The 27,822-nt window shown below is 45.2% G+C and overlaps 1 protein-coding gene across 1 annotated transcript in view; it reads right to left on the reverse strand.

Annotated features, from left to right (window-relative positions):
- The window catches only part of FAM135B (family with sequence similarity 135 member B), a 286,925-nt gene that overhangs the window by 117,233 nt on the left and 141,870 nt on the right, over positions 1 to 27,822 (reverse strand). The window contains exon 3 of the mRNA XM_053559011.1: positions 22,702 to 22,781. Within this exon, the coding sequence (XP_053414986.1) occupies positions 22,702 to 22,781 (80 nt within the window). The remainder of the gene's footprint in view (positions 1 to 22,701; positions 22,782 to 27,822) is intronic.

Raw genomic sequence — 27,822 nt, forward strand, 5'->3', positions numbered from 1 at the left:
TCCAGGATGTTTCACGGAGCACAGAGCAGTCCTCAAGCCAATGGTGACCTTGGCCTTAGTCATAGGCCATGGAAAATAGGGGAGGTTGTGACTAAAAATATAGTAGAGAGCTCAAGAACCACTGATGAGCAGGTGAGACTGGGCTGTCACACTGCCTTTTCCACAGAGAGAAAGGATCCCTCCGGTGGGACCAGCCCCCCTGCAGGGGCGAAGCCAACCCTAACGGGGCCAGGAAGAAATCAGAATAGCCCAGCCCTCCCTGCCCTGTGCCTTGAGTGGACTTTTCTGACTCTGCTGCTTTGCCCGCCTTTCCTCTCGGGGTGCCTCCCTCTGTCCAGCAAGACCCCACCCGAGCTGCACTTGCAGTCTGGAGCCGGGGCAGGATGTTCAAGGTTGGTACACACAGATACCAACCAGGTAGAATGCCTGCCAGGCACGGCACAAGAGGGGCCTGCAGGCAGCTGATGCTGGTGCAGGCCCTTCTTTGTCGAGTGAAGACAATGTGGGGTCTGAGAGCGCGGCCATGGGGACTGCCCACTGTGGTGGGGACAGAAGGACTGGAAAGCTCAGAGCAGTGGCTGTTGTAACTGCATATACTTATACATATACACTGGCTGAATATTGCCCTGCTTAAAATGATCTAGATATTCCCAAGCCATGAGCAGGTCAGCCGTGCTGCGACCTGCCATGTGTTTTCATCACACTCACTCTAAACTCCAGTGGCAGCCCGGCGTGACCTGAGCTCCTGTCCTCTAGGTCACTAGCAGATGTGTTTCCCTTCCTGAGTTCAGCTCCTGTACCCATTGCTGGTTCACTGTGGCAAGTGCTGCAGACACAGTCTGTGTGTGGACTTGGGGCTCCCTCCGGGGCCAGCTCTGCTTTCTCCGGTTCTACCTTGCACAGGCCCCTGACACCACCAGGCTCTTTCCAGTTGGCTTGTAAGCTTTACAGTCTCAGCTCAGTGCATGATCTGGTTTCTGATGGGTCACTGTGACTCAGACCTAGTCCTGGCTGAGCCAGGTAATTCACTTTCAACTCCACAAACAGTGAATGCAGAGCAGAGGAATTTTAACCACATGTCCTGGGGTTAAAGATCCCAGGACACTTCTCCACCTAAACTTCTGCACTTACCACTGTAGCTCCAGCCAACAATCAGAACAGCCTTAGGCACAGCTGAAGTGTACTTAACCAACCAGTTGTTGGTGCTCACACTCAAAGGAATAGGGCTTCGAAGAATCAACGTAAGATCCAGCCTATTTTAAATGCTCTCTTTCTCTGTAAGCTTTCTCTGACATCCCAGCTTGGAGTGAATATTCTCACCTCCGGATCATTTGCATTTACTGCTCAACACCACTTGGCACCCAGAAAATGCCATCACTCTTTTCAACACCCTCCCCACCCAAAGCACACACTCCATTAAAAACCCTAAGTGAGAAGCCCAGGGCAGGTGCAAAACCAATAGACACAAGGCAGTCTCTGCTCTTGAGGAAGATCCAATATTAATTTTCTTTCTTCAAATAAATGTTATGATTTCCTCAATTATAGCAGCTGTGGAATCTTGCCCTTGGTCAGTGATACAGATATGTCAAGGTGACTTGGGGAAAGCGAGAGCTGATCCAGCCCACCGGATACAGAAGGAGAACCGAGAGGCTTCAATCAGAGCCGTCATTTTTTCCTATTATAAGAACATGATTTTTTCCCCTTTTTTATTATTAAATCATAGCTGTGTACATTAATGCAATCATGGGGTACAATGATTTTTTTTTTTTTAAATCACTAGGTTTTGGGCAGTGCCTGTAGCTCAAAGGAGTAGGGCGCTGGCCCCATATACCAGAGGTGACAAATTCAAACCCAGCCCCTGCCAAAAATGAAAAAAAAAAAAAAAAAAAAATCACTAGGTTTTCTATAAAACGGAACTATAAACTCTAATTACAGGGGCATCAAGAGTATCAAATCGGACAATGGAAGTGTTTATGGTTCACACTACATTATTGTTAAATGCTGAGATTAATTTCTTAACTTTTGGGGGAGTAGGAGGGTAGGCGAGTGCTTGTCGTGACTCCTGCCATGCCAAATCCAAGTGGCTCTCTGCTTAGACCTGGTTACTTCTTGTAACTCTTCAGAAGTCCCAGTACAGTGCTTGCCCAAAGCAGGCAATCTATAAACATTTCTGAATATTCTCTTTCCTACAACATACTTTTCCCCACTTCTTTTTGTCTGTAACGACCCAAAGTATTTTTCTCTTCCTCAGAAGTCCTGTCCCTGGTGCTGCAGACAGGACACTTGCTCCCTGCTCTCTTCCCAGGGCAGTTTGCACCGGCTTTATTAGAATTACCCTGTGCATCTTTCTGTCACTAGTTCATGGGCGGCTGCGAGTTGGAGACCACATCATTCATCAGTGTGTTCTAGGCTCCTAATGAGGAGCTGGCAGAGGTGCACACAGTTAACAAATCTATGGCCACCTCCTCATCTCAAATCCTGCCTGTTTCTTGGTGACTTCTTAAATGCCACCTCTTCTATGAAGATATTTCCCAGCTGGAAGGCAGAAGTCAACATGGCTATAAGTGGCATGGTCTCCGAATTCAGGCAGATGTTTATTCAAGCACTTGCAAATTGCTTATCCAATTCTCTTCATACATATATAAACTAATCACGGCAGTCTCTTCTTCTGAAGGGTTGCTTTGCACGTTAGTATGACAATGATGCACGTCACCATTATTATTAAAAAACCCATCCCTGCCCTTGCCTTGCTCACTGTCTTCATACTTCCCCTCAGCTCACATGGTCCACCTTCTATTTCACTCAACCTACTGTCATTTTATTGCCACCCACCTCCTCTCACTCCCACTCCATGGTTCTGTGGCTCCTTAAGGGCACAGACCATAGGAAACCATGTGGGCCATTTCCCTGTGACCTAGATCTGTGCTATAAATAAAATACATGCTCAAAGAATTATCAAATGAGCATCTGAGTCTTAGCCTAGGCACCTTGATTATCCCTGAGGGAAGGATGAGCGCTCTCTAGGAAAATCAACTTTTTAAAATAATGTTTCAGTTAATAGCCTACATCTGAGAACCTGTGCATCCAATACAGGGCTTAGAGCTAGAAGAAAGTCGTGCTGTTGTGTAAACCCAGGTCACAGAGGAAATAAAGACTCAAATATATGGAGAATGCACCCCATGCACCAGATGCAGAATTGTGAATCCACCTTCAAGTCCAGGGCCCCGCCACTCACTAAGGTACTAAAGGACTATTTTCAAGGCTCTTGGTCTCAGAAAATTCTCAAACCACCATCTGAGAGTCTCAGTATCACTTGCCTGGGCATCAGCCAATGATTACCCAGCTGGCTGAAGAATCAACGCCCAGCACCCCTACCAGGTGGCCTGTTCCCCTAGGCTCAGTTTTCTTCACATTGACACTGTGGTGCAAAGGAAACCATGACATTTGCTGTTTTGGCCTCACAGCCATTGTCCGTTGGCCCTCTGTAAAATATTTGGGGACAAGTGCAGGGGAAGCCCATCCCCTCAATTAAACACTTTTGTACATCTGCAGGGAAGACAGCATTATCTAGATGCCCTGAGACCTGGCAATGACCTTTTTGTAACATGATACCAAAGGCTCTATCTACCCATGAGGGAAGGAACTGATAAACCAGACTTCATTGAAGTCAGAACTTTTTGCTCAGAAGAAGATACTGCCAAGAACATGGGAAGATAAGCCACAGAGTGGAAGAAAATATTTTCAAAAGACATATTTGATAGAGGAATGTTATCTAAAACATACAAAGACATTCTTAACTCAACAATAATGAAATAACCCAATTACAAAGGGGCCAGAGTTCTTGACTGATATCTCCTCAATGAAAGTATACAGATGGCAAGTAAGCATACGAAAAACTTTCCCCTATCATACATCATCAGGGAGATGAAAATTAAAACAATGAGGCACTACTACATATCTATTAGAATAGCTCAAATTCAAAACCCTGAAAACACCAAACACCAGCGAGCACATAGAATAACAGGAACCCACATTCATGACTGGAAGAAATGTAAATGGCACAGCCACTCTAGATGGAGGCTGAGTAGTCTCTTACAAAAATAAATATATTCTTACCATATAATCCAGTAATCACCACTCTTTGGTATTTACTCAAAGGAGTTGAAAATGTATGGGCACATAAAACTCTGAATACAAATGTTCACAGCAGCTCTGTTCATAATCGCCAGATCTTGGAAGCAAACCAAGATGTCCTTCAGTAGGTGAATGGATAAACTATGTTAACGCCAGATAATGGAACATTATTCAGCACTGGAAAGAAATGAGATCAACAATGCCTTGTGTATTTCAAAGTGGCTAAGAGAGAAAACTCAAGAATTCTGACACAGAGAAATGATAAATACCCACAGTGATGGACACCCCAAACTCTCCTATTTGATTATTATATATTCTATGCAAGTAACAAGATACTACCTGTGCCCTCATAAATATATGACACACTATGTATATATTTTTAAAAGAAATGGGTGATCAAACTATGAAAACACATGGAAAAGTTAAATGCATATCACTAATAAAAATAAGTCGATCTGAAAAAGCATACTGATTCCAACGATATGACATTTAATTAGAAGTGAAACTACAGATCAGTAAAAATACAAGTGTTTGCGAGGGTCAGAGGAGAGGGAAGAATGAATATCGAAGGTACAGAGAATTTTCAGGGCAGTGAAAATATTCTGTAAGAAGCCACAATAGTGGAAACACATCATACACATCAGTATAAACCCACAGAACACGCAATAGCAGGAATGACTGATCCCTCATGTAAACATGGATGACAGACTCCTCATGTAACCATGGATGACCAATGCTCATGTAAATATGGATGACTGACCCCTCATGTACACATGGAACAACAGACCCCTCATGTAAACTTGGATGACCAACCCCTCATGTAAACATGGACAACAGACCCCTCATATAAACATTGATGACCAACCCTCATGTAAACATGGACGACTGACCCTCATGTAAAAATTGAACGACCAATCCTTCATGTAAACATGGACAACAGACCCTCATGTAAACATGGATGACTGACTCCTCATGTAAACATGGACGACAGACCCCTCATGTAAACTTGGATGACCAACCCCTCATGTAAACACGGACAAGAGACCCCTCATGTAAACATTGATGACCAACTCTCATGTAAACATGGACGACCGACCCCTCATGTAAACATGGAACAACCAACCCCTCATGTAAACATGGATGACCGATCCTCATGTAAACATGGATGACTGACCCCTCATGTAAACATGGATGACTGACCCCTCATGTAAACATGGAATAACTGACCCCTCATGTAAACATGGACAACAGAACTCTCATGTAAACATGGATGACCAACCCTCATGTATACATGGAATAACTGACCCCTCATGTAAACATGGAACAACCGAACCATCATGTAAACATGGACGACCAACCCTCAGGTAAACACGGATGACAGACCCCTCATGTAAACGTGGACGACCAACCCTGATGTAAACGTGGATGACTGACCCCTCCTGTAAACATGGAACAACTGAACCTTCATGTACACATGGACGACAGACCCCTCATGTAAACATGGATGACTGATCCCTCATGTATAAACATGGGCAAGAGACCCCTCATGTAAACATGGATGACAGACCCCTCATGTAAACATGGATGACTGACCCTCATGTAAACATGGACAATAGATCCCTCATGTAAACATGGATGACAGACCCTCATGTAAACATGGGTGACCAACCCTCATGTAAACAGAGGTGACTGACCCCTCATGTAAACATGGGTGACTGACCCCTCATGTAAAACATGGGTGACCGACCCTCATGTAAACATGGACGACCGACCCCCTCATGTAAACGTGGACCACAGACCCTCATGTAAACAAGGACGACAAACCCCTCATGTAAACATGGACGACAGACCCATCATGGTAACATGGATTTTGGGTGATAGTGATGTGTCAGTGTGGGCTCCTCATCTGTAACAAATTATACCACTCTGATGTGAGATACTCTAAAAAATATATAAAAAATAAAATCTATTAAAAAATCAGCTCTATCACCACTAAGAATTAAAAAAACTTTAAAAGATGGTTTCTCTTTCAACATTCTATAATTTACATCCCATAAGCTTCTAGGATCTTGCTTCTGGCTAAGACAGAAATCGGAGTCACCCTCAATAAATCTTTCCCTCCCTTCCGTGTGGAAGGCCTCCGTAAGTGATCATGACTCTCTCCATCTCAATCACCAACAAAATTGTCCCCTCTATGACAAGACTCTCCCCAATGCCTCCTGCGTGGGCTGTCACTCCACACTTTGTCTAGGGAACCATTTTCAACATGCAAAGCTGCTCCTAGCTCAAAACTCTCCCATATCTTTCCATTCTTAGGATAAAGAAAAACAAATCCCTAGTAAAGTCCTCAAAGCCAATTTGCTCCTTGCTGCCCCTCCATCCTCACATCACTCCTGCTCCCCGGCTCACGGTTCCCCAGCCACGTCTTGTCACCATGCCACCTTCTCGGTCATGGCCTTCTCCATCACCATGTCACCTTTGTCCATGTGGTCCCTTCTGCTTGGAATGGTGCTTCCCTTCCCACTGTACTGAGATGGCTTCAGCTCAGCCCTCACTGCTCAGTTCAGAAATCTCCTCCCCCTGGAAAGCCTTCTCGGATCCCCCAACATGTCCCAAAGTATCTCTTAGTGCCCTGACATTAGTGCAGAAGGAAGTGACTTCGTGTGATTATTTGCATAATAAATGTCCCTTGTACTAGACCAAGGCCTCTGTAAAGCAGGTTTGTTTTGCTTTAACAGACTTAATATACCATATAGCAACTAATTGCTTGATAGATTACAAATGTGGAACTTTAAAAAAAATAATATTAGGTTTGGAAAAAAGTATAAAAGCATTAACACATTGACCTTTTTTTAATTTTTAAAACCATTTTATTCTTATTTGACCATAACAAAAAAAAATCATAAAAATAAAGGAATGTCCTATTATTCCCTGGAGACAGGTGAAATTAACAACTGAACTGCAGCATTAAGTCAGAGACACATGTTCGCTTCTGTCATTTTAATTTATTTTTTCTTTTTTTTATTGTTAAATCATAGCTGTGTACATTAGTGCAATCAAGGGGTACAATGTGCTGGTTTCATATACAATCTGAAATTTCTCATCAAACTGTTTGACATAACCTTCATGGCATTTTCTTAGTTACTGTATGTAGACACTTGTATTCTGCCTTTAGTAAGTTTCACCTATACCCATTCTAAGATGCACCGTAGGTGTGGCCCCACCCATTACCCTCCCTCCACCCTAACCTCCCCCCTCCCTTCCCCTTCCTTGGCCCTTTCCCCACAGTCTTGTGCTATAGTTGGGTTATAGCCTTCATGTGAAAGCTATAATTTAGCTTCATAGTAGGGCTGAGTACATTGGATACTTTTTCTTCCATTCCTGAGATACTTTGCTAAGAAGAATATGTTCCAGCTCCATCCATGTAAACATGAGAGAGGTAAAGTCTCCATCTTTCTTTAAGGCTGCATAGTATTCCATGGTATACATGTACCACAATTTGCTAGTCCATTTGTGGGTTGATGGGCACTTGGGCTTCTTCCATGACTTAGCTTCTGTCATTTTTAAACTCTCCAAGATTCAGATTCTTTCTTTGAAAAATGGGGACTGGGATACTTCCCCCCAAAGATTGTCCTGAGGATGTATAAAATAGCACCTATGAAAGAAAGATCAAGCACCGTTCCTGGAATATTCTGCCATGCAGTCAATAGAAATGTATTAGTGTTGTTACCACCACCCATGGAAATGCGTCTGAAAAGTGTTTCAGACGCAGACACATGTCTGAGAAGGCTGCGGCAAAGGACATTCACTTCAAGGAAGATAAACAAGAACATTCATTTTCAGGACTTTTATCGTGCCTTAAACTTCTACAATATCGACCTGAATCGCTCTAAACCAAAACCATCAATACTGGAGAACATTTGTTCAGGTGAATCTTTCTAACAGGATTTAGGTGAAAGAGATGGGTCCTTAAATGGAGTCTGGAAAGATGTAAAATTCTTCATTCCTCTGTTCACCTTCTCATCCACCCATCAACCCACTGACTCAACACCTAAGTGCCGAGAGAGGGCACCCCAGGCACTGGAGTCATAGCAGTGAACAGGATGGCACTTCTGTCCTTACAGGACTTACACTAAAAGAAAACAAAACAGTCCCCACAAAACAAACAAAGAAAAAACAATCAAGCAAGCAAAAATACTCACAAGCTATTCAGATGTAATGCCATAAATGTTAGAAAAAGAAACAGTGAAGGAAATACACAACATTTAACTTGCGGATATGAGCTACACTTGATAGGAGGCATTTTTGTAGGCTGTTAAAATGGAGGCCTGACAGAAGCCAGAACGGACCCTGAAAACCAGTGTGAGGGAGGAGATTCCAAGGCAGCTCCCAGGGCATAGGGAGAAGTGTGGCTTTCAGACCCCTGGGTCAGATCGAGGGAGCAACATGGGGTCTGATTAGGGGAGCAGGAAAGTGACTGGTCTAGGGTCCCACTGGCCTTGGCTCAGGGAACCCACAGCGGGCAGGGGCAAGTGCACAGTTATCTACTCAGCCAGAGCCTTTCCCTGCTCCACCCCCACTCTCCTCATGCCAAGCTTCCAGCCACAGGTGGCCACCAAGAGGACCTGCTGCATCACTGTCCCCTGCTGTGTGCTCTCATAATCCACAAAATGTTTCAGATGTCAGCCACTTCATATCCCGGGAGTCACGGGGGTACAACCACGAGCTTCACTATGCCTGGATTTCTTCTTCTGTACCAAAGGGACCTACTCAGATAACTTGTCACACAGGGGAGGTGTGCTGACTTAAGTATCCCACACACAGAAAATATTAAACACATAAAACTCACAGTAATGACTCGTGGAAAGTGTCCTTACTGTTAAATTCAAGAGGCCATGCAGACAGACACAAAATAAGTGAGCAAATATATAATAAAACTAACTGCAGTCATCTGAAGAAAACAGAGTCAGGAATTGTGTGATGGAAGATGAAGCAGGGAAGTTATCAAACAAAATAAATAAATAAATAACTTGGCAAGCACGCCTCTCTTGAGCAAAGACCTGAGTTAATTGGTAGAACAAGCTGGATAAAAGTTGGAAAGGGAATGCCTGATTCCAGGCAGAAGAATCCTCAAGTTCAGAAGCTCTGATCTGAAAATAAACTTGGTGTATTCAGGGAAGTGCAGGAGTGATGGGGAAGAGGGTCAAAGATGACTTTGAGGGGAGCTCAGAGGTGGGTTGGCAAAGAGCACACCAGGACCTGTTAGGAAGTTCAGATGTTGTTGCAAGGTGCACTAGAGATAGTAACACAGTATTTGCCAGCCAGTCAGCCTGGGATGGATCCTGAATCCACCTCTCACCATGTGTGTATATCAGTATTTTCATGTGTAAAATGGTAATAGTAATAGTACCTACCCCATGGAGCTGTGAGAAGTGAGAAGATTCAATATATGAAAAGAGTTTCAAATAGTCATGCCTGATCCACACTAAACTTTTTATACACATTGAGGCTGCTGCTGTCACCTTCATCATCAGAAGAATTTGAGGGGCCCAACAGAACCTTAATGATCTGTAAAAAATATTAATCTGGGTACTGTGTAGGCTGGACAGATGTTGGTGTGTCTCTGCCAGTGGTGAGCCAAGCCGAGCCGAAACCTAGGACCTCTGGAGAGTGGTGGGGAGGGCCCGCTGCCTTGATCCGCACCGGAGCAGCTGAGGGCTCAAGCAGATAGCTCTGGGCATCCAAATCTACATGTGCTGGGTCAAGAAACTACTGCCTAGCTAAAGTGAGTGTACTGTGCAAAGAAACAAAACAAAACAAAGAAAAATTTTCATGCTTTTACTTCCAGAGCATTCTGAGTAAATCAGCACTCTTCAAAATTTACACATTCCTCACAGCCTCTCCAATCAGCTAACAAGATAAAATGGGAAACTGTTTCAGTAACTGTCCAAATACAATATGGATATTAAATAGTGGGAAAGGCATTTTCTGATGGTTTTCTTGGACGTAAGGTTTTAACATGAATCCATAGCTCAGCTGTCACTGGGAAGAAAGGGCTACAGGGCAGAGTCACAGCACTCTGAGGGCAACTCATCTCTGGTTTAAAATGCATCTTGTTGCCTATTGTTGGGCCTCTGTGGGACATTTTCTCTCTATTCCATTGCCTGGAGTACACTTTTTCTAATTTTTTATAGGGCACAGATAAATAGTACAATCAGAGGCAGTCTGTAAAACACAAGAGTGCCTTTGACTCCTGAACTTCCGAACAATAAAAATGGCTAGAAATACAACTTAGCTTGCCCAGATACTGACCTGCCAGCTTGTGTCTATTTGTGGATTTAATACAGCTATTTCCCCAACTTCCGTCAGTCACATAAAACGTTCATGATTTTATTACTTCCCTTTACGACAGTGGTTCTCAGCCTTCCTAATGCCTCCTAATGCCGCAACCCTTCAATACAGTTCCTCATGTTGTGATGACCCCCAACCATAAAATTATTTTTGTTGCTATTTCATAACTGTCATTTTGCTACTGTTATGAATTATAATGTAAATTTCTGATATGCAGGATGCATTTTCATTGTTACAAAGGGGTCGCGACCCACAGGGTGAGAACCACTGCTCTATGAGCATTTAATATTTTTTTGCTTGTAATGATTCTATTTGAATTTAAATTTATTTGAAAGTGAAACATGCTATCCTTGCTCTAAATGAATAAAAACTAAAAAAGTCCAGTGTTACTGTCCATATCTAGAAGGTATTGGCAAAAAACAAATTCAATTAAAACAAATCAACCTGAGTATTGTCCAGCCAGACATGCCTGCCAACTAGAGAAGCTGGTCCTGTACTTCATCTTTTCATTACTAAGGGACAATAGGAAGGGTTAATGGTAAAGATTTATTAGACTAAAACTTATTTTTTTCTTGAATTAAACAGAAGTATTGGAAGAAAATTGAAAAAGGCACACAGATGCCTTATCTCTGCCCTAAATTCATCCTGATTCTTTCCACCAGTAGGAGACAGAAGCTGCTAGTCAGATAGTCCATACCAGAAAGCCCTTCCTTCCTGGGAATAAATAAATAAATCCTAGCAAATAACACACAGAGGAGGATTTCCAAGCCCGCCCTCGGACCTTTATGAGGAAGGGGCTGCAGGCCTCTGGCACTCTGCTCTTCCTTCCCCATCAGGTACAATGTGGATGTGATGACTGAGTATCGGCTGTCACACTGGACCCTCCACTGGTCTTGACAGTGGAAACTATGTGATTGGATACAGGAGCAGAAGGACAACTGGAACCTGGGTCCCAGATAGCCAGTGTGGCCTACTCACCTCCCGACTTCAATGCATTCATTTGGTTTTATCCCCTCAAGTTCATGTCTCCTTTATTCACAGACCCATACTAATACTGCTACCCACATCACACCTCAAGAAATGGTGATTTAAGCTTTTAAGCATACTAGGAGGTAAAAATTATGATTCTTATCATACAAAGAACTGAAATTCAGAGAGACTAAGTGATTGCTCAAAAGCACGAAACTTGTAAGAGACTGGACCAAGAAGTCAATTCAGCCTTGCGTGACTTCAGAGTCCCATAACCCAGACAAGTCTTCCGTCTCTCAAAGAAGGCCCATTTCATCTCTTTATCATCATTAAGCTTCATTCTTCAAAGGAATGGGGAAATAGAAAATTTTGTGTTTTTATGATTCAGATGAACTCACAAACAAAAGGTCCAGTAGGTCTGGACTCAATTGTGGACAGCTGCCCAGCAGAAAGCACTGATTTATTGGTGTTTGACTTGGCTGTCCAATAGCTTAGGGAGTGGCTAAGAGATGTGTTACAGATATATTTACATATAAAACATAAAAATTAAACTGCAAAGTCCAAATTAATAATAAATGTTTAATTAAAATTTTTAAAAAATATTATATTGTTCACATTTAGTCTATATAAAACATTTATTGTGTTCAATTTTCTTACTTTGCAACATTTGTTGAATATATAGAAAAATCACAACTGTTCTTGAGTAAGGAATTACTAGGAACTAATTTTGAAAACACATATTACCAAAAAAAATACATTTTTTTCTGATTCAATCATAGGAAATTGGTATATTTTAATATATTTGCTAGAAAGTGGGGTAGTGTCACCAGAAGTGAGTGTCTGGTCCCTGAAGATGCTTTAGAAGTGATGCGAGGGGCCTGTGGTGCGGCACAGAATGTCCACAGGCAGGAATTCTGCCCCGAGAACATTCCCATTACTCCTCCCAGAGGTTCTAATATACCACCTCCTTTCTGCTGCATGCTCCCTTGGAGTAAAACATTCTACAGGGTAATCCTCGTGGTTAAAAGAGAGCCTAGGGCCCAGCAAGGTATTTATCCAGCGGAGTTTGGACCAAGCAGAGATGGCCTTCCAGCAGTCTGTGGCCTACGCACCTTGTCTGGCTCAGGCATAAAACATTTCTCTTGATGATCACACTGACTGCCATTGGCACCAGACCAAAATGTGTCTGTAAACAGTCAGAAATACAAGTCCCCTGCTACAAAGGGCCATCCCCGGGAGCTAACTTTTATGAAGGGATAAAACTTCAGAATTTCTTCTTAGAACTGTAAGTTGCTAAGAGAAGACTAAATCATCCAGTTACCCATCGTCCACCTGTCAGCACAAGTACAGAATCCCAGAGCTGGGGGATAAGAGCGGGTATCCTGTGTGGCCCCGTGGAAATTTCTTCTTCAATATTTTCTCCGAGAGTCAACTTATTTCACTTGTAAAGTCTCACTTAGGAAAGTCTGGAAGTGGGGATCAGAAAGCTGACCCTGGCACGTCCACATGGGATTCTGCAGGGAAGGCCCTTGGAGCACCCAGGGGGGCTGTGGACCACCGTGCTGTATCTAGAGAATCTCTTCCCAGACCCAATGTTTCCCACACTGATCCCCCACATCCCAGCATCATCCTTTATCTCAGACTACCAGAAGTCTCTGGCCCACCTGAAAAGAAGTTGCCTTGACTGTTATGGATTTTTTTTTTTAAATAAATAGGAATACCTTTTTTTCCTTACAAAGCAGTTTAACAGAGTGCTCAAAACAGCCTATTTTCCTATTCAAATCCTTCCTTTGGAGACAGCTTGTTTCACATGGCCTTGGAAAACTCGCCACTTTCTTCTCTATTATTTTTTTAATTGCGTGGAATCAGCTGCCCTCTTGCTTTTGTTCTCTGGTCTAAGCTCTGCTTTCTGACGTGCTCTTTCATCCAGAAAGTCAATGAACACACAGCTGTGCGCCAAGTGCCCCACCAGGCTCTGCGAGCCAGAACGGCAGCACGCAACAGGGGCCAGCACCAGGGCGTGTGAGTTTTAGCATCACCTACCACATGGAAAACTAACTTATAGCCCTAACTATCAAAATAGAGAAAAGCTTTTGCATTTGAGAAAATGACTAAAATCCCTGACTATGTATGCACAGTTATACAAGGGTCTTTTCACTGCACACCCCTCCTTACACACTGAGAACCCTGCTGGAACCTGTGGTCAAGAAGACATCTGTGGCCGGGCAGCTGGCAGAGTCCAGGAAGCTCCAGACTAAGTGTCTGGCACATAGGAGGCCCTCTGGGAACTCTGAGTCAGCAGCAATCCATCAGGACTAACGTTTCTGTCCACAGGACCTTCCCCCATGTCTGCCAATCCCAGCTCCTGTAATAAAGCTAACAGCACTGCGGAAGGGCCGGTGACGTCAGGCTCCCGCTAAGTGCGTGCACACATCAACACCTAATTCTCCCAACACCGCAGGAATAAATTGTTACTCCCACTTTAGAGAGAAGAAAAATGAGGCCCAAGGAGGTGATTAAGGAATCCAAGGTCACTCAGCGTGAGTGGGGGCCCAGGTGTCTGGTCCTAGAATCTATTTGTGAACTGGCCTAGAGATGGCGATTGTTCTCCTTGTCACCCACCAGCTGGCCGTGAACGGCCAGGCATGTGCTTCAGGAGCCCTGTACTCTTTTTTCCTCTTTCTCTCTAGGTTTGCCAGGGTAGAACTGTGCACTGGGTACAAGCGCCCCCACAGAAGCCACTGCTGCTGCTGTCTGAGTGAGGGGCAGGCAGAGGGTCACAGGCCTTGGAGCGTTACGCAGTGGGGAAATAAAAACCAGGGCAGGGGTGCCGGTTCCAGGGGAGCTGATGTCCTAGAGACCTGCTGGGGGGACCTCTCATGTTTTGGACACAGAGTGATTTGCACTGATTGCCTCGAACTGGAGGAGTCAGGTGTGTTCCCAAAGAGAGCAGCTATCCCAAGAAGGCCTTCCCCAAGCCCTGGGTACCCAGGGCCTTCCGTGTCCTGAGCCCTCATCATCTCATATTGCAATTGTCACTCAATTTCTCTAATCCACACCCTGGTCTTGGAGCCCCAAGAGGGCTGGGTGGCCATCAAACTCTGTGTCTGCAGGGCTTCCTACACAGCTTTCAGGCAATAGGAATTTGATACTGAGTATCTCACATCAGACTTGGGGTAGACTAAGAGGCTTTCCTGCCAGATGTGGTAGGAGGTGGTGGCACAGGCTGCACTGTCCTGGTGTGTCCACACACAAAAATCTGCCTGTATAGCGGCTCCCAATGGGACCAGAAATCTAGGAAGTACCTCATACACCTCCTGGGGTCTTTCCTATCGGTAGTATACCCTGTGCAGAGGGCTAACCAGGTGCATGGAAGCCCGCAGCCCAGGTGGACTTCACAATCTACTTTCCAACTTCTACACTGTGTCTAAGGGTGTCTGGATGCAGGCGGCAAAACAGCAGAAAAGGCCGTGTAGGCAAGTGGGACTCACGATGGGCGTGGACAATGTGGAATCAGGACAGGGCAGGAGAAGACAGCAGGCCTGGGCACGCTCAGAGGCCATGAGAGCGAGAAGGGCACTTCGGCCTGATGTTGGAGTGTGAGTGATGCTTGAGGCAAGGGGGCTCCCCGACCCTGAAGGGAACCACCACTGCTTGACAGCAGGGGCTGGGGGCAGGGATGGGCATGGTGGGATTCAGACTCCCAGACAAGTTCAATCTTTGGACCACGTGCTTGCTTGTAGCCTGCGGTGGTCCTCCAAAGTGAAGCTCCAGGTAAAATGGGGTGGGAGAAGCACAGAAGAGCAAGAGGGGGTGTTTGTGGGGGTGTCCATGTCACGTGGATACAGCTCATGAGAAGGATGCTTGGGTGAGCAAGTATTAATTCTGCCGTGGGGAGGAGACCACCCTCAGACAAGCCATTGCAGGAGGCTGCACTTCTTTCCGCCTGTCCAGAGGGAGGACAAGCGGGAAAGGGCGGGGAAGGGAGAGACGGACATTGAAGAGGACGGGCCTGCCAGGCCAGGGGCTGAGTCAGAGCATGTGATGAACAGGAGGTGGACAAACTCCCTCGGGAGGGCCCTGGAGCCCAGGCAGGCTCTCAAATGAGTTGTCAAGGACAAGGGATAGAGCGACAATGCTGGCTTGACCCAAAGGAAGCTGGTTCCCTGGGCCAGTTGGTGGAGCCATCCCTGGCCTGCTTAGGGGGCGGAGGTACCCAGGGATCCCTGGGCTCCACTGCTCCTGAGCTCACCGCTGTGACTTGGCTGGAGGCCTGGGAGCCATAGGAGCCTCACTGCAGAATCTGCCTTTGGGGAGTCCAGCCAGCCAGCCCCGAACAGGCTCTCCTGGTGCCAGGCAGGTACTTACAGCCTGGGAGCTAGAGTGTTTTGCCTGCTTAGCATTCTCCATGAAAACAGGCATATTTGATATTTAGGTGTACTTTAATAGACCCTGAAAAGAAATTAGGCTGATTCATTTGGAGAATAAATATCTCTACCCTGCCCCCGACATGGTGAAAGTCTTTTTTTTTATTACCGTTGAATCATAGCTGTGTACATTACTGCAATCAAGGGGTACAATGTGCTGGTTTCATATACAATCTGAAATATTCTCATCAAACTGTTCAACGTAGCCTGCTTCCACTTAATGGAACTGGAAATTACCTCTCAAAACATTACTAAAATGAACTGTGGCAATTTTTATCTGTACAATTCACTGTACTATCTTTCCCCTGGCTTTGATGAGCAATGACTAGCAGATGTCTACTTTTTTTTTTTTTTTTTTTGCCTAATCATTTGCCTCACTTGAGTACATTTGAACAGACCCCCCTCCCATAAGTCTGACTTAATTCATCAGATGCTTAAAAAAAGGGGAAAGAAAATACATTTTTAAAAAACATCTTAGGTAGGAAAAGACTGCATCATTTTGGTGGAAATGAGATAGCAAGGTTAAGTATATTTGACATTCATTCATAGACCCGGACATATCCGTTGTTTGTAACCTTGAACTCATCAGAAAAAAACAGATGTGAGACCCACCGAGAGTAAGCAAGCCTTTGAAGTAAGTACAATCATGTTTTAAAATTTCTTAAATCTGTTTTCTTTTCCTCAAATACTTTAATTCTCACATTGCAATTAATTACCCTTCATCTTTGTTTTTGTCAAGGCATGGTACATTTTCTGGCTTGAAGGAGGCTTCTGAAAAATTTGTTGAACTGAGATAAATATCTGTTTGGTTTGCAATGTCATACAGTTGACTGGTAAATCTATGTTCAGTGTATATTTTAGGAACAAGACGGACCATTCATAATCAATTACACATATATTAACATGTGCATACAGTTATATGTACAGACACTTATAATAGGAAGACCATTTGAAGTCACTTCTGTATGCGTTCAAATGCTTCCTATGACTACACACGTATACACACGGGTGTAAATGTTCCGCCATTTCTTAAGATTGCCACTAAAAATAATGACAGTATTATTTGAGTTCTGAGACATAAAAAGAAATTTCTGAGCTTTCCCATCGTACTTTTATTAAGGAAAAACATTACCCTCCTTTCTGTTCTGTTCTTTCTCTGCTGCGTAACCAGCTGTGGCCAAGCCCCGTGCCCTCGGCAGGCTTCACTTAGCAGCTCTCAGATGAAGTGTGCAGCCTGGCTCTGGCTGGGATGTTCAGACCCAACTCTCTAAGGGTGGAGAGGGGTGCACCAATGATACAAGTGGGCAGTGGCAGTCTGCACCATCCTTTAAGGCCACTGCGTCCACACAGCAGGACATGGCGTGAGTATCGGCATACTATGCTGGTCACAGTCTTGCTCCGACCATTCCTGAATCCCAACCTCCATCCTTCATCTTTGCTCTTGATGGAGATTGACTCTTCCCTCCTGTCTGACCTTGGCTTTCCTTCACCCATGCTGCAGAGTCCCTGTCTTAGTCGCGTCCAGTCACCCTGTTTAAACATCTCCTCTGGATCTCCCTTGTCTTGGGAGCACCTCTGTCAGCTCCATCCACAAGCTTTCCTGGAATCCATGCTCAGCTTTTTTATCAATGCATAATAATAACAGGGACATTTTATTTTTCCTCTTGTGCATCAAGCATGGTGGTAGGGGCTTCACCATCACTCTCCAACCCTCTCAGTGAGCCCAGGCAAGAGACACAATTAGCCACATTACAGTACAAGGAAATTCAGGGCTCAGTGGTTGCAGGTGCCCCTGGCACATGTGGCTCTGAGCTGGGCGAGCAGGACTTCAACGTGCCTATCAGAGTCCAGTCCTTCATGTGTGGGACCTGCCACCCTGATAATCTGATTCTTTAGTCTAACAACTTTCACAAAATTTTCCCAATTTTTGCTGAAGTTAAAAAAGGAGAAAAATGCACCTACGGTGCATCTTAGAATGGGTATAGGTGAAACTTACTAAATGCAGAATACAAATGTCTACATACAATAACTAAGAAAATGCCATGAAGGCTATGTTGAACAGTTTGATGAGAATATTTCAGATTATATATGAAACCTAGCACATTGTACCACTTGATTGCACTAATGTACACATCTATGATTTAATAAAAAATAATTAATAAATAAATAATAATAAATATTGAAAACTAAAAAAAAGGATAAAAAGAGGAAGATTTTGCAATTACAATTTTTCTTTTGTTTTGGAACAGCCAAGGGACATCTCAGGCTCAGTGAATCCTTAGACAGTCACACGTAACTTACACTTTCTATTTCTAGTGTAATAGAGACCGTGGCCCTTTACATTCACATTGAACGTTGAACACTAGGGCCAACCCGTAAGGTCCCCAACGGCCCCATATCCACACAGAAGGGGCCCCCTTTGTACCCTCATGCAGGGCCATGAGCACCTTGTACCATTACAGCTGTCGTCACTGTCCGTATACCCATCCCTGCTCTGGAGCTAGGATCTTTCCAGATGCCCAAGGGGAGGATTTTTCCTAACCAGTATGAGCTCAAAGCCTGTCACAGTGTTCTCAATGTGATGTATATGCAGCGAGCTCAGACAAGAACAGGCCATCAGTTTTCCAGAGAAATCTTTCCCAAATCATCTTTTTTTTAAACAAAAATATTGAAAAAGAAAACATAATGGCATGCAGGCTTTCCACATAATGAATTACTACATTTTATTCCTAGCATCTAATCATAAATATCTAGCTTATAAAATTCAATGAGAGATTGTTTCCCATCTAGAGAATCTGCACCTAAATCATCTGTTTAAGTGAACCATATTTCCATACGATGTGACTATTAGAGAAATGACGTATTTAACCAACAGAACACAAATGTAGAATTCTGTCCTTTTGAATATGAGATAATGCCACATTTGAACAGCCCTGGGTTTAGGTTGTCACAGTGCCTCCATCTCGTCTGGGGGTGCCTTTGAAATCAGTCTCCCCAGTATGACCCCAAACAGCCTGCACAGCTGGTCCCGGCTGACTTCTCGGATCAGCCCGATTCTGACCAGTTGTCATCCCCATCTTCTCATTCCTTGGAAACCTGTTGCTCTGCCCAGGACTCAGTGACATCGGTCTCTCTGTGACCTCTGCTCTGATCATCCTTTCTTACCCTTCTCTTTGGGGCAAAATTCTGCTTAGCCTTCCAGTCCTCATCTATGAGGTCCATCTTTAGCCAAGCCACCCAGCGCCCAGCACAGGCAGTCCTGGGTGAAGCCAGCATTCCATCTACCAGATGACTGAGACACCGTCCTCGGCAGAAGGCTGCTGAGTGAACAGCTACAGCCTGCACCAGAGAAATGCTTACTCTAGCTGGTGGCGCCTGGAGGTCAGATGATTAAGTTCAAGAACTCATGCTAGAAAAAGTCCTACATACCTCGTTGCTGAATATCACTATGGTCACCTTCGAGGTATTCCCCCTGGGAAGCTAGGACCTGATGCCAACACCTCGTCTATCCTTCAAAGGAATTTTGGAACTCTTTTTGTGGCGTGGTCATCAGAGGTGTTGTCACCTGAGGTCTAACAATTAAGTTTGCAAACTCACCCTAGAAAAAGTGCTCGCATACCAGGCAGCATTCCAGTCATTTTACCTGCATTATCCATTCAAGGCTCCCCACAAACCTCTCCTCACCACCACCCACATCCCCATGGTAGAGACAAGGGACCTGGTTAACACACCGGTCAGACAACTCCAAACAGCATCTCAGAAGGGGCAGAAGTAAAATCTGAACCTGGAAAGGCCAGAGTTTGTCACCCTCACTGATTCTGAACTGTGCCTCTCTAAACTCAGCAAGCTTTTCCTATTCCTATTTTAAAGATAATGGAACAAAAAAGCCAAATTAAATAATTCGTTCCAACAAGCAAGACCATTCAACTGATGAGCCTCAAAGACACCATTAGATCCGAGAGTCTCTACGCTTCCTGGCTCTTTTTTAATACAGCATATGTTGGTGCCAGAAATTTTTTTCCCTTTTATTCCTCAGAAATACATGCTGTAATGGAAAATACATCCGCATGATTGTCTGCCAATAGGACTGGCAAAGCTCCCTCCCACCACTGTGTATGCAGACGGAGCTCCCCACGGGCAGAGTCCATTTCCCACCTGCTTTGGCTGAGGCTGTCAAACACTTTAACCAAAGGACTCTGGGGGAAGTGGCCCTGTGAAGTGCCCCCCTACCCCTCAGGCTGCCTGGAATCCTCTACACTTTCTCATGGGGTGAACTGAGCTGCTGTAGAAGTCGGACGGCCCCACTGGAGACAGGAACAAAGCTTCCCTCACCCGCTGCAGGGGCAGGTGGACGAGAAGACATCCCGGAGCTCTTCCCTCCACTGGGGTCTCAGCTGAATGTGGCACATAACAGACCCTGGCCAAGCCCAGCCAACCCGAAGCATTAAAAGAAAGCAAAGCATGGTTTTAAACCACTAATTTTGGAGTGCTTTGTAATGTGTAGCATCTAATAGAAAGTAATAATTGGAAAATTCACCTTGAAGAAGAAATCACATGTTTTGCTCCTCACCTGTGGAGCAATCCTATTGTGAATTACCCTGTGTTAGCGTTTTGTTCTAAACAGCGTGCAAGTGTGAGACTTCAGGACATACCAGCTTCACCATAATTATCCCACTGTCAAACTCGACCAAAAACAAAACTAGTTTCTCCCCAAACTACTGTCTTTCATTTGCCTTTGCTGTGTCCCTGTCCAGTACCCCTCAGGCCCCATCTCCCCCAGCTGCTTTCCAGACCCTGCCAGCACCCCGGCGCCCTGTCCAGCACCCCTTAGGCCCTGCTCTCCCCCAGCGGCTTTCCAGGCCCTGCCAGCACCCTGGTGACCTGTCCAGCACCCCTCAGGTCCCACTCTCCCCCAGCTGCTTTTGGGCCCTGCCAGCCCCCTGGCGCCCTGTCCAGCACCCCTCAGGTCCCGCTCTCTCCCAGCTGCTTTCTGGGCCCTGCCAGCCCTCGGGCACCCTGTCCAGCACCCCTCAGGCCTCGCTCTCCCCTAGCTGCTTTTTGGGCTCTGCCAGCCCCTGGGTGCCCAACTGCCCTCGGCTCCTTGCAGCTTTGTAATGCAATGGTATCACATAGATCCTGGGCCTGCCAGCACAGAGGAGGCGCAGCCCAGGACAGGAACCCCGCTCATGTTGTGAACAGTCACCAGGGAGAAGCGGAGTCCTCAGCAGGAACCTGGGCTGACTATCCGCAGGTCAGCAGGGCTGTGACTCCCACCTCACATCCAGGTCTGCCCCCCCAGACCCCTGTCTTTTATTGTGAGCCTGAGCATGGGGTCAGAGCCCTGGTTACGGGACCACCTCACAGGTACGACTGGGGGACATGAGCTCCATGCCAGGCCCTCCTCTCACACACTGGGGGAAGATTCTCTTTAAAATGGCCTTTTCATTTATAATCTCTAAGAAAACAAAACTACAAACGATGGGTTTTTACCCTCCTATTCGGGTTAGGAAATAATGTTCAAACTGCTGATAAGAGACCTGGGGCCACACACCTAGTTCACACCACGTCAGGCTCCAGGGCTCCACCCCCTCAGTGGATGCCATGACCCTTCCTTTCATGATCCTTTCCTCCTGAAAGCTGGGGTTGGGAGGAGGCATAACACGGGGTGGTGGAGAAAGAGGGAGCACATGGATTGCTGAATCACCTGGAATCCACACTGGACGTGGCGCAGGGGGTGGCTACCCAGGACCAGATGCTGGAGTCTTCCCAAGGGAGAGGAGTGGGGAAGAAGAAAAGTAACACCCCAGAAATACAATGACTTGACTATTCCCTGACACTTAACATTGGCGACTGTACACAGAAACTCGCCTTGTCACTGGGTGACTCATGACTGGTCAGCAGCGTGCTCAGAGTCAGGGGAGAAGCTGGTGGGCAGCATGATTCCCTCCATGGAGCTCAGACTTGAAGCCAGCCCATTGCTCATAAGCCACAGGCCTCCTCTCGTGGCCCCTTGTGTGGCCTGCAGAGTGGACACCCCCTCTCCAGGCCCCCTCCAGGAGGGAGCCAGCAGACCACAGCCTCTATAGTCCTAGCGAGGAAGACTCAGTTGTGTGTGATTTCACTCACCATGACCTCATGGCCAATTCCAAGATAATTTTTTGAAATGTACCTATGACATAGTTCTTAGCTCTACAGAGTTCTTAAACAGATTTTCTACAGCTCTTTTTATCACATTATTTTCTCCTTCTTTTTAAGGTCTAGCTAGTCTAAGACAGTTCTCCCAAATTTATTAATGTAAACTCTACACATTTCTGTTAGTTTTATTTCTGGTGCAGTAAGTTCACTATTTCTGACTTAACACTCTATTACAGAGCACTGCTGCTCCTGCCTTCTCAAGGTCAGGACTGGGTTGTTTCTGGCCACCCTCAAGTTGGGAGGGTCCTCAAGTGGGAGCCTCCATATGGTGAGTGCTACCACAACTCCCTGCTTACTCAGCCCACTGTACTTAGCTGGTTGCCAGTTCTCTTTAACAACAGGCTTCTTCTTACCTACTAGCTGGGGGCCATTTCCCATCTGCTTCCTTCCTGACTTAACAAACCTCACACAGCTAGCTTATCCCCCAAAATAACACTCCTGGAAAAGTGGTATTGTTTTAAGTCAGGGCCACATCCAAAAATCGTCGCCCATTTCCAATATTCACACATCCCACATTCACAGGTGATTTGCTGAATACCTCTATGTGCCCCACACTGCTCCGCCCTGTCACGCAGTGACAAAGGAAGGTCCGCCCCTGGAGCAGATGCGCCATTCTTCTGCTCACCTGTCTGCCCGACAATGGAGGCACTCAGTCTGTGAGGGATCCTTGAGGACACCTTCAAGGTCACGCGGATCTGGTAATACCTGAGAAAAGAGCAAAGGACAGGCTGTTGAAGATCAGAGTCCTTGACGTTGATGGCTTCTAAAAATACCCAGACTGAATCATGAAATCCACAGGAAACCGGGGAGCTCCTTGGCAGCATGATCATCTGGCATCAAAAAGAAACACGTTTTATCAGCAGGGTCAGAGAGGGAAGGGATGGGGCAATGGCGGAGGCAGGAGACCGAGCTGGGCTGAGATCACCTAAGACTGAACAGGGTTGGAGGGACAGAAACAGAGAAAAGGAATAGATGGGCCCAGTGACACAGTTATACTATGAGGTGTGGATTTTCTTTAGTCAGGAAAGTCCATTGTAATAGGAAAATATATTATTTAATGCATGGTGGAAAACACATAAGTGAATTGAGTTCCTATCAAATATTGCAACACAAAAGTACTTCCGTTAGAAGCACAGCAGCTGAGGTGTTTTTCCTAATGGCGTCTCCACTTTCCCCTGGGCATTTCTGTTCTCTTACGTTCAACATATCACTCAAATTTCCAAATTCCAAATTCCATCATCTCGTGGAAGTCCCCATGCTTTCTTTGTCACAAATGCAGACACATCTTTTGAGGTTCTAAACTTCACAATTAATGACCATGACCGTTGGCTTGTGAGCACTTGGAGACATTTCTGGTGTCATAAGTGTTCTCCCCTTCTTCTGTTTTTCAACCCATTGTGAAACGGAATGTGGATAAACCAAAGCAAAATACAAGGAAAATGGACCATGACCCCATCAGTCTCCCATGGCTCAGAGAGCTCACAGCTGGGGGAGAACACGTTTCCCGACGTGGCTGCGCTGTGAATACCCCGAGACTGGTTCTGCGGGCAGACACGTGCTTGTCTTCCTGTGTAAATGACGTCCAGAGGAGCCTGAGGACAAACAGCATGGGCACTGCACCCCCAGCTGCAGCTTGGGAGACACCACTTCAAGCCATGGGAGCTTATGGGCATTACATAACTTCTCTCAACTTGTTTCTGTCTGTACAATAAGCAGTTAAATAAAATACCTGCTATGACTTCTGCTTCCGGAAGGATGAGATAGACATATTTTCCTTTCCTTTTTGCACTAAGAAGAACTCAGAAGAACTCTAGACAGCAAACAGAAAACAAACAAGATGACTCTGAAAGACGGACAAGAAAGCAGAGTGACCAGGGCCCGCAGGGCCCCAGGAAAGGCACAGGGTTGAGTTCCCACATTTCTTTTGCCTCACATGTCCCAGGATGGAACCTGGAGAAGCCTAAGAGCAGGAACGTGAACAGCCTCAGACAAAAATAGCCCCAACGGAAACGCCTGCTCCCTCTAGTCAAAGGCTCAGAAACGGGACAGCCTAGAACGACAGAAAACTTTCAGGCAACAGCTGAGTACTCCTGCCGAGAACCCTGGAAACACTGGTGCCCACACCACGCACACTTGCAGAGATTCTGTGGGAAGCCCGAGCTCACACCGTCACCAGGCTGTAGAGCAGCTCTGCTCCCCACCTTCCAGGGAAGCTCATGAGTAAAAAGCCAGATGTCCAAACCCAATGGATGCTAAAGAGAAGCCCACCCACCTAGTGGGAGTGGGGACCACGTGGGGAGCCTGGGCCTCCACCTCCTGCCCAGAAGTAACAAGGGCATAAACACACTTGTGTGACTTTTGACAAAGGTACAGAATCAGTTCAATGGAGGAAGGGTAACTTTAAAATAAAAGCAACTGGACATCCACAATCAAAAAGAAAACAACCAAACAAACCTCAACTTTAATCTCACACCTTATTTTGCATATAAAAACTAACTCAAAATAGATTATGAACTAAAGCGAAAAGTGCAGAACAATAAAACTCTCAGAAAAAAAATAAAAATAATTTAAATGTATTTTAAATATGAAGCTAGACACAGAACGTGCAATCCATAAAAAAAAGGAAGCAGAGTGATCATTCACAGATAGTGGTGAAGAAAAAATAATTGAATCATCTAACATGGAGGTTCCCAACTCAGGTTGAACAGAGGTTGAACAATCTGCAAACACGTGTCATTTTTCCAGTGTATTTAGTACCATGTGGTTTTGTGCTTTTGCTTTCTGGTGACTCTGCTGTTTCAGATGGCCCCACGTGTCTGCTGGAGTGCTGTCCAGAGACTGGAAGGGCAGGGTGCTGGGACCTGCTTTACAGAGTGTGTGTGATTAGATGAGCTTTGTTCAGCTCTGAGTTTCAATGTTATGGATCAATAATACATATTAAGTAAGGTATCTTTAAACATAAACACACATGAAACAAGGTTCTGTATTGATCAGTTGACAGAAATGTGACTGGAGGGTCACCAGTACCTAACTCTGAAATTCCCTTGGGAACAAAGGTTCAGCATTTGCTAATTCAGTGTGCATGGTGACTTTATAGAACAGGCTACTGTGAATAATGAGAATTGACTATATGACAAAGGACTATCAGGAACTCTTGCGAGATATTGCTATGCGCACCTGTAATTCCAACTCCTGGGAGGCTAGGGAGAGAGGACAGCTTGAGCCCAGGGGAGAGAGGACAGCTTGAGGCCAGAAGCTGGACAGCAGCCTGCACGTGCACACACACACACACACAATGAAATGTTACCCAGCCTCAACAAGTAAGATACTGCTATTTGTCACAACAGGAATGAAACTGGAGAACTCTGTGCTAAGTGAAATAAGCCAGTCACAGAAAGAGTCTATGTGATCTCAACGTATATGTGTAACATTAAAAAGGGAAAGGAAAGCAGAGAGATACATAGACACAGAGCCTAGAACAATAGGTGATCATGGCGGGGAAGGAGAAGAAACCAGGGAGTGTAGGTAAAGGTTACGTAATTGCACCTTGGTAAGAAGAATAAGTCTCTAGATCTAATGCGCAGCAGAATAGTTAATAATAATATATTTTATTCTAATCATTTTCCAAGAGAGTAGATTTTAGGTGTGCTTATTACAAAAAGGTTAAAATATTAAAAACGGAGGTAACATTGGAAGACGATAGTTAAGCTGCATTGCATAATTCTCATAATCACTTCACTGTATATGTGCATTCCAACACCATGCTGTGTGCTCTGAATACATATAATAAAAATACATTTTAAAAAAGATGTTCGACAACATTAGATGAAGTAGTCATTAAAATCACAATGAGACACTACTATAACTCTGTCAGATTGGTTACGATAAAAACAGTGACAAGGCCTTGGTGTGTGTCACACTTTATGGGGGCAAGACATGATTGCAAGAGGGACTTTGCCTAACAATTGCAATCAGTGTAACCTGGCTTATTGTACCCTCAGTGAATCCCCAACAATAAAAAAAAAAAAAAAACACTGACAACACCAAATACTGGCAATTATGCCACCAAACTAGATCACCCACACAGTGTGGGTGAACACGTAACATGGGGCAGCCACTGTGGAAAATGTTTGCTAATTTCTCTGAAAATTAATCATGCACAGTCACACAACTCAGTAATTGATCTCAGAGAAGTGTAAATGTACTTATGGTAAAACTTGTACAAAATGCTTATAGCAGCTTTATGCATAATCACACAAAACTAAAACAACCCAGATGTCCTTGATGTTAATAAACTGTGGAATATTACCCAGCACTAAATAATCCACACACACAACAACCTGGATAAATCTGAACAATTATGTTGACCCAAAGAAGCCATTTCCAAAAAGGACATGATTCCAATTATTCTGCATTCTTGAAATACTGAAATTATAAAGATGGAGCACAGATCAGGGGTTGCCAGGCGTTGGGGGATGCGAGTGAGAGGAAGGCAGATGTGAATATCAAAGAGCAGTGAAAGGGCCCTTGTGGTGATGAGAATGTTTTGTACCTGATCGGCTGTAGCCAGAGCCCCATGGGGATATGACCTTACAGTGCTGCAAGATATGTCTGTAAAGGAGACCAGGTATTCAGTGCCCACAGGGCCCCGGACAACTGCACGAATCAAATTTTAAGAAAACCCTGGGTCCTTCCCACTCATCTGTCTTTTTATTTCTACTTTTGATACACATGGGGGTACAGAAACAACTCCACCATGAAGAGATCCCAGTATAAGTGCAGTGATAAATAACCACAAGCTCCTGCGTCTGAATGAGGGCGGCGTGACAGAGTGGAGGACCCTGCCTTGTCCACACGAGCAGCAGCTACTTGGTAAAGCTAATCTCCATCTCGCAGAAACTTTGACTGCACGGTGCCAGAACATTCTATTTCTTTAAGGGGAAGACATAGATTGATTTTTAATAAAACATCTTTAAGGGCGGCGCCTGTGGCTCAGTGAGTAGGGCGCCAGCCCCATATGCCGAGGGTGGCGGGTTCAAACCCAGCCCCGGCCAAACTGCAACCAAAAAATAGCCGGGCATTGTGGCGGGCGCCTGTAGTCCCAGCTGCTCGGGAGGCTGAGGCAAGAGAATAGCATAAGCCCAAGAGTTAAGAGGTTGCTGTGAGCCGTGTGACGCCACGGCACTCTACCCGAGGGCGGTACAGTGAGACTCTGTCTCTACAAAAAAAAAAAAAAAAAAAAGATGCTCACATAAAATAAAAAAAAAAAAAAAAAATCTTTAAAATGGCAAAATTGGTGCATAAATCAGTGACAATGGCAGAGCAACTAGCAGCAGCAGCCCTGGCCATCGCGTCATCAATGAAGCGCCACGTCTACAAGATAAACACGTTTGCCAGCTGCGTCCTCCTGGGCCAGGGACGACCCTGCACACTCTGGTTGATGCACCATGTTACTTCCACTGTTTAACAGACAACATCTGCATTTCAGAATTTCATCAGGAACAAAGGAGAGCACAAATCCTATCAGCACTGCCACCAAATGTCCTATTCTAATGGCTTAGTCTCTGAACATACAACAGGTCAATCACTGCCTGGGGCGATGCATTGCTTTCCCAGCTGACTGTACTTGGAGCTGTTACAGCTGTGCTCAAGATTTATCACTAAGCCTTTCTGTGCCGGGATCTGCCCAAGCAACTTCCACATACCCACTCTTGCTAGAGCCCCCGTAAATCCTCTGTGAAGGAAA

The sequence above is a fragment of the Nycticebus coucang genome, chromosome 13 (genome assembly GCF_027406575.1).
Source record: "Nycticebus coucang isolate mNycCou1 chromosome 13, mNycCou1.pri, whole genome shotgun sequence".
Classification (NCBI taxonomy): domain Eukaryota; kingdom Metazoa; phylum Chordata; class Mammalia; order Primates; family Lorisidae; genus Nycticebus; species Nycticebus coucang.